This window comes from Dermacentor silvarum, chromosome 7 (genome assembly GCF_013339745.2).
Source record: "Dermacentor silvarum isolate Dsil-2018 chromosome 7, BIME_Dsil_1.4, whole genome shotgun sequence".
Lineage (NCBI taxonomy): Eukaryota > Metazoa > Arthropoda > Arachnida > Ixodida > Ixodidae > Dermacentor > Dermacentor silvarum.
In genome coordinates this window covers 58,999,352-59,007,150 of record NC_051160.1, presented here as the reverse complement: position 1 = coordinate 59,007,150, position 7,799 = coordinate 58,999,352, and the positions used below count along the sequence as shown (strand labels likewise).

General features: G+C 54.7%; 1 protein-coding gene across 1 annotated transcript; it reads right to left on the bottom strand.

Moving 5' to 3' along the window:
* Positions 1 to 4,043: 4,043 nt before the first annotated feature.
* Positions 4,044 to 5,570, bottom strand: LOC119458896 (uncharacterized). The gene has a single exon (XM_037720757.1). It carries the CDS (start codon positions 5,568 to 5,570, stop codon positions 4,044 to 4,046), a length of 1,527 nt encoding a protein of 508 aa, XP_037576685.1.
* Positions 5,571 to 7,799: the final 2,229 nt, after the last annotated feature.

Genomic DNA, 7,799 nt, shown 5'->3' with positions numbered 1-7,799 from the left:
GTTTTGCCCCGCGCTCTCAAAATGCGTGCGGCGTTGGTACTGTTGCCGGAGCCTCTGATAAAATAGGCACTTCATGCCGCAGCTAAACGTCGCCTCCCTTCCCTCCCCCTCCCCCACGGCCTCTCGCGCTTCGAAGAAGGCACGTTTGCTCTACATATGGTTGGCGCTGAGCCGTGCTCCCTCAAGGGCTGCAGAAGATAGCGCCAACCTTTCCCTTTCCCTCAAGAACCACTTTCATCATCTACATATGGTGATTGTAAAGGAGAAAGAGACGCCTACTTCTGCAGCCCTTAAGCGAGCACGGCGCAGAACGCGCGTTTTGTTTCTCTGTTCTCCGCCGTGCGTTCACTCCCCGTGAAAGACGCGCCCCTCGCGCCCCTTTCACTCGCACATACAGCGTTTCGGCGCGTGGCGACGGCCTCCACCTGGCCCGTCGACCTACTCTCTGAGGAGCTTCCTGGGTACCAGCGGCCATCCTCTGCGACTCCAGGGCAGCCCTCCTCGGCCTGCAGAGGCCAGAAAGCGCCAGCCTTGGAGTCGCACTGCTGTCTACCCGCTGACAGCGCTGCAGGACGCAGGCCACCCGTGTCCCTGCACTGGATCCCCGCCCACGTAGGGATCCCGGGCAACGAGGCAGCCGACACCCTGGCGAAGGACGCCCACCACACTGTGCCCCTCAGTCGGGCCGTGACGGAGGGCGACTTCACAGGACTGAGGCTGCGCGACACCTGCGACCCACCACCCACAGACAAACGGTGGCACTGGGATGCCCCCCACGACCACTCCCCAGCGAGGCCTTGCTCGCAGGGAGACCTCGCTCCTTCTCCGGCTCCGCATCGGCTGCAGCTGGACGGCAGCACGCAGCTACCGACTGGGACGAGCGACGTCCCCGGCCTGCAGCTCCTGCGGGGAGCCGTAGACGATCGAACATCTCCTGCTGGCCTGCCCGGCGTACCTCCAGCAGCGGGGCCCACTCCTGCAGGAGTTCCGCCGCCTGGGCCTCCCCTGTGGCAAGGAGGAAGATCTCCTCTTCCCCGGCCGACACCACCTTTCTGCACTTCGAGGCGTCGTGGAGTTCCTTGACTCGTCAGGGCTCTCCGCACGCCTCTAAGGACATTTCTACAAGCGGAAGGCCTCACGGCCTCCCACTCTCCACCCCGGGCCTGACCGGCCTGGCACAACACCCTGCAGACTCTGCAGCCACCAAGGCCTTCCATCTCGGCTGATACGTGCCGCCTATGCCTGCCGGTTTTGCTTCGCCCAGCCATGGCGTCTCCACTCTATCCCTTCTTTCGCTCCCACTTACCCCTCCCCGTTGGCGCTGGAGCCGTGCTCCCTCAAGGGCTGCAGAAGATAGCGCCAACCTTTCCCTTTCCCTCAAGAACCACTTACCTGGCGACGATTTCTTCTCCAATGACGTCATACGGAACCTCACGGCGACGGCGACGCCTACGGCAGAAATCTGCTTTTGTGTGTCCATATAATTGCTATCGCAATAAAAAAGTTGTCGCAGTTTCACCTGAAAGGCGAAGCATCAATTGCGATAGCAAATTTGTAGAGAGCTATACGGAGTAATGATATTAGCTTTATCAGCTGTATAAATTTGGACATGCAGCAGCACCGGCAACGCGCAGAACTGTTGTCGACGCCGTCGGCGTTTTTCCCGCGTTCGCTCAAAATGCCTGCGGCGTTGGTGACTGTTGCCGGAGCCTCTGATATAAATAGGCATTTGGTGCCGCAGCTAAACGTCGTCTCCCTTCCCTCCCCCTCCCCCCTCCCCCACGGCCTCTCGCGCGTCGAAAGAAGGCGCGTTTGCTCTACATATATGATGATTGTAAAGGAGGAAAGAGACGCCTACTTCTGGAGCCCTACGGAAGCACGGCGCAGAACGCGCGTTTGTTCTCCGCCGTGCGTTCACTTCGCCGTGAAAGAGCGCGTCCCTCGCGCCCTTTCACTCGCACATACAGCGTTCGGCGGCGCGCGGCGACGATTTCATCTCGATTGACGTCATACGGAACCTCACGGCGACGGCGACGGCGACGGCGACGCCGACGGCAGAAATCTGCTTTTGAGTGTCCATATAATTGCTATCGCAATAAAAAAAAAAAAGCTTCGTGGCGTAGTGGTTAGCGCCGCGCGTTCGGAAGCGAGGGTCCCGGTTCGATTCCGCGCTACGGACACAACTTTGGAATTTTTTTTAGGGGCGAAGCTCCTTAGGGTGTGTGTCTGTCCCTCCTCTGTAGTATGTAGTAGTAGTAGGTACCCACGTCTACTTTTATGAAACAAAAAAAATTTGCGAAAGTTGTGTCCGTAGCGCGGAATCGAACCAGGGACCCCTCGCTTCCGAACGCGCGGCGCTAACCACTACGCCACGAAGCGCTTTTTATTGCGATAGCAATTATATGGACACTCCAAAGCAGATTTCTGCTGTCGGCGTCGCCGTCGCCGTCGCCGTTGCCGTCGCCGTCGCCGTCGCCGTGAGGTTCCGTATGACTTCAATGGAGATGAAATCGCCGCCGCCCCGCGCCACCGAACGCTGTATGTGCGAGTGAAAGGGCGCGAGGGGACGCGCGCTTTCACGGGGAAGTGAACGCACGCGGAGAACAAACGCGCGTTCTGTGCCGTGCTCCCTTAAGGGCTGCAGAAGTAGGCGTCTCTTTCCTCCTTTACAATCACCATATATGTAGAGCAAACGCGCCTTCTTCTGACGCACGAAAGGCCGTGGGGGGGGGGGGGGGGGGGAAGGGAGGCGACGTTTAGCTGCGGCACCAAATGCCTATTTATATCAAGGCTCCGGCAACAGTCACCAACGCCTGCACGCGTTTTGAGTGAACTCGGGCAAAACGCCGACGGCGTCGACAACAGTTCTGCGTGTTGCCGGCGCTGCTGCATGTCCAAGTTTATACAGCTCATAAAGCTAATATCATTACTCCGTATAGCTCTCTACTAAGTTGCTATCGCAATTGATGCTTCGCCTTTCGGGTGAAACTGCGACAACTTTTTTTAAAATTTATTGCCGGTCTTCGACATAACACAGTACATACAAATTACCACACACTCAAATAACGCAAATGCACGCTGTTGGACAGAAAAGAAATTAGAAAAAAAAACTAGTAAGTCGTCCGTCCGTATAGGACCAACGTTGTCACGCTAAAATTCCTTGATGACTGTCAGAGGCTCTAGCCTTGACAGCCAATCCGGTACAGCCAATTGCATTTTCTGTTCTTCAATAAACCGATAAATCCATTCTTTGAAATAAATCCTCGCGGGCCTCGCGTCAGGATCACAGTGGTACCCCGCCACAGACTTTCGCGCGACGGAGTAAATGGTGATTGTAAACGAAGAAAGAGACGCTTAATTCTGCAGCCCTTCAGGGAGCACGGCGCAGAACGCGCGTTTGCTCTTCGACGTGCGTTCGCTCCCCGTGAAAGCGCGCGTCCCTCGCGCCCTTTCACTCGCTCATACAGCGTCCGGAGCGCGGCGACGATTTCATCGCTGTTGACGTCATACGGAACCTCACGGCGACGCCGACGGCAGAAATCCGCTTTGGGTGGGTGGGATAACTTTATTGTAAGGTCCTTCGGGCTACGGGGTGCAAGGCCCATTGAGCGGGCTACTCCCACGTTGGGACCGGGAGTTTTAGCTCCCTGGCCGCATCGTGGGCTCGCTGGACGGCCCAGAGCTGTTCGCCAGGTCCGTGCTGCGTAGTGCTTCTTTTAGCCTGGCGGAGTCCTTGATTCTTGTTTACGTGGGTCCGACCACACGGCCAGAGCAAGTGATGTACGTCTAGTGTTCTAAGGCAATTTTCGCAATATGATGTTGTGTATAGCTCAGGCATGCAGTGATGTAGTCTGTTCTGCGTGGGGTACGTGTTGGTTTGAAGCATTCTGAAGGTGATGGCTTGAGGCCTGGTGAGCTTTTTTGTGAGTGTGCTGTATATTCTCGGTCTAGATAAAAGTGCTTTGTGACCTCGTTGTATGTGGAGGGGGGGTCCCGATTCTCGCGGGGATGGTCACGACCAGAATAGGTGGCGTCGCGGAGGGTTAGGTCTCGCGCGCTCCTGTGAGCCACCTCGTGAGATTGGGAGGGGCGTCCTCGATCTTTCCGAGGTGTGCCGGGAACCAGCAGATGGTGTGATGCTGCAGCGGTGCGGATGTATTGATTATATGTAGTGCTTGTCTTGCAACGGCGCCTTTCAGGAAGGCTTTGACGGCCGAGCGTGAATCGCTGTAGACGTGGGTGGTGGTCGGGTCTGTGAGTACGAGTGCGATCGCGACCTGTTCTGCTATCTCGGACTTGTGGGTCTTGACTGTGAGAGCGTTTGTGACTTGACCTTGCTTATTGACCGTAATGGCAACGAAGGCCTGCCTGGACAGGTACTGTGCCGCGTCTACGAAACAGGCTTGGATCTTCTTATTACGTATTTCGCGCAGAATGAACGATCCGCGTGCCAGCCTTCTGGGTTGATGGTGAGCGGGGTTCATGTTGCGCGGGAGTGGGCGAACCGTGTAGGATTTGCGTGTGTCCGTCGGAACACTTTCATATAAGTTCTCGATTGCTGTGGTGTCATGACCTAGTTTGGCTAGGATTTTTCTACCCTGTTTGGTTCTAGAGAGTCTTGACAATTGTGCCCGTTCTTGAGCCTCGGCGATTTCTTCAAGTGTATTGTGTACCCCCAGTTGCAGCAGGAGCTCTGTCCCGGTGCTCTTTGGGATTCCCAGTGCTAGTTTGACTAGCTTCCTCAGTTGCGCATTGAGTTTGTCCTTCTCCGCTACCTTCCATTTGTGCATGGCCGCCTCGTAGGTGAAGTGGCATAGCGCGAAGGCGTTTGTGAGCTTGAAGAAATTTTCTTCCTTAAGGCCGTGTTGTCTGTTCGCTACGCGTCGTATCAGATTCATGGCGTTATCCGACTTTGTGGCGATCTTCGCCACAGTCGCGGCGTTAGAGCCGTTGCTCTCAATGAGCATGCCGAGAACTCCGTTTTTGCGGACGTGCGGAATGGTTCCTCCGTCTTTTGTTCTGAGAGTAATGGCGTGTGTGTCTCTGATTTCGCTCTTTGGCTTGGGACCGCTTCTCGATGGGTTATAGACGAGGAGCTCCGACTTAGCGGGCGAACATCGCAGACCCGTGGGAGCGAGGTATTCCTCAATGGCGTCCATCGCTTGCTGTAGCGCGTTCTCAACTGATCCCAGGCTACCTCCGGGGATCCACAGCGTTACGTCATCTGCGTATATGGTGTATTTGACGTTCTCGATTTGATCCAGTTTATTGCCTAGGCCGGCTAGCGCAAGATTAAAAAGCGTCGGAGAGATGACAGAGCCTTGCGGGGTGCCCTTGCGGCCTAGTTTGAATTTCTGGGACTTGATTTCTCCTAGACGAAGGGTGGCCGTTCTGTCGCTCAGGAACGGTTTTGTATAAGCGTAGAGTCTAGTGCCGAGGTCGAGGTTAGAGATTGTATCGAGTATGTAGTCATGCGATAAGTTATCGAAGGCCTTTTCGAGGTCTGGCCCTAGGATTACTCTCGCGTCTCTCGTGTCTGCGTCAATGATCTCATGTTTGAGAAGTTTCATGGCGTCTTGGGTGGACAGCCCGGGTCTAAAGCCGATCATTGTTGCGGGGTAGATATCTTTCTTCTAGATGTTTTGAGAGCCTGTTTAGGACCGCGTGCTCGGCTACCTTGCCGACGCAAGATGTCAGCGAGGTCGGTCTGAGGTTATTGATGTTGGGCGCCTTACCAGGCTTTGGGATGAGCACGATGAGGGCCGTTTTCCAGTCTTCGGGTAGTGCTCCATTCCTCCAGATTTTGTTGATTTCCTCAGTGAGGGTTTCGATGGAGGTGTCGTCTAGGTTTCTAAGTGCCTTGTTAGTTACGCCGTCCGGCCCCGGCGCTGACTTGCTGTTTAGGTTCTGAAGCGCCGTGCGTACCTCTTCGGTTGAGAAGTCCCGATCTAGCTCTGGGTCGGCCTTGCCGCGATATGCTTCGGCGGTCGTGCCTCTAGCATTTTTAGCCAGCGGGAGGTACTTGTCGGCGAGACGATCAATGAGGTCATTTTCCGTGGTATTCTTGAGTTCTTCGTGCATGATCCTGTTCAGCGTGCGACCTTGGTCCACTTTGGTTCTGGTTCTGTCTAAAAGGTGTTTAAGCAGGTCCCATGTCGTCCCGCTGTTGATGCGGCCGTCCGCAGCGTCGCACACTTCGTTCCATTGCTGGTTAGATAGTTGCGTGCAATATTCTTCAATCAGGCGGTTGAGGGAAGAAATTCTTTTCCTCAGCCTTCGATTGTGTCTTTGTTCTTTCCATCTTCTGGTGAGCGATTGTTTGGCTTCGAGCATGTGAGCCAGTCGGCTGTCCATGCTTTGAACGGGGAGATCTGTCTCTATTTCCTTTGTGGCCGCCTTAACGTCGGCCTTTAGTTGCGACGTCCATTGTTCGATCGATCCTTTGCCTGTTCGGCGTTCGTGTCTGAACTCGCGGATCTTGTCCCAGTCGACCTACGTCATTTTTCTGGGTTCTCTGGATGGGGTGTCGATCATTGTCTCAACAATGTGATGATCACTGCCCAAATCCTCGAAGAGGTTGTTCCGCTGATAGTTTGGAACGTTGCGGACGAAAGTGAGATCCGGCGTTGTGTCGCGGTTGACCGAGTTACCCGTTCTTGTGGGGTATGCGGCGTTCGTAATGAACATTAGGTCAAGTTCATCGGCGTCGTTTAGTAAGCCCTTCCCCTTGGCCCTGCTGGCGACGTATCCCCAAGCCGTGTTAGGGGCGTTGAAGTGCCCGGCCACGATCATGGGGTTATCGCCGGCACGGTTGCAGGCAAGCTTGAATATTTGCCTAAATTTTTGTGCTATGTGCTTGGGGCTGCTGTAAACGTTTAGGATGAATATGCTCTTGGAGTTCTTTGCTCTAGGGAAGACTTCCGTGAGAATGAATTCACAGTTGCTGCGGTCGTGATTAATATTGTGTCTCGTATGGGCTAGCTTGTTGCTGACCAACGTGGCGATACCTCTGCATTTGTGTTGCGGTGTCGTAGCGGTCACGTCATAGCCGGATAGCGAGGGTGTGGCGGTATTTGTCTCTTTTGTAGGAGAATGACTTGGGGTTTGTCTTTTTTGGCTCGAATGTATTGTTGCAGGGGGGCCTTTTCGCGGACGTAGCCCCTACAATTCCATTGCCAAACGCGAAACGGTTCAGTTGGTGCTGCCATCTTTGTTGTTGGCGTTGGGTGGCCTTTGTGAGGCCATGTAGTTGCTGTGTCTGTCGAGCGACAATGCCCGAGGTAGCTTGGTGATAGTGGATTGTGACATCACAGACGGGTGGTCTGTCATTTCTAGCGCGTTGAGCCTTGCCCCGTGGCTGTTGATCGTCTCCATCAGGTGGTTGATTTGTAGCGTTATCCTGTCGTAACCTTCTTTGAGGGTCCCTACTGTCGTCGCAAGTTTGTCTTGCCCTTCCTTCAGTGACGCGACCGTAGTTTCAAGCCCGCCGAGCAGCTCTTTGATTTCCTTAATGTCGCTGTCCGTGCTCGACGGACGTGTATTTGTCGCGGCTTTTCTCTTATGTGGATTGCGCGTGGATTCCGCGACCGGCACCTCCACTACCATGGGTTCAGATGTGATTTCGGTTTCATTAGAGTCGGAGGGTGGTGGCGTTGGCGGCGTCTTGAGTTGTCTGATTTCCTTGACAAGTTTTGTGATTGTTTGCCTTAACTCTTTGTTTTCATGTTCTAGTCTTTTAATCGTATTTGTTATTTCTACCTGCTCTGGCCGTGCCGTCGGGCTCACCTGGCTGTCGGCCT

What these genes read in the sequence shown, in the direction of transcription:
- LOC119458896 (XM_037720757.1), bottom strand. Translation starts at nt 5,570, where the DNA reads ATGAAACTTCTCAAACATGAGATCATTGACGCAGACACGAGAGACGCG.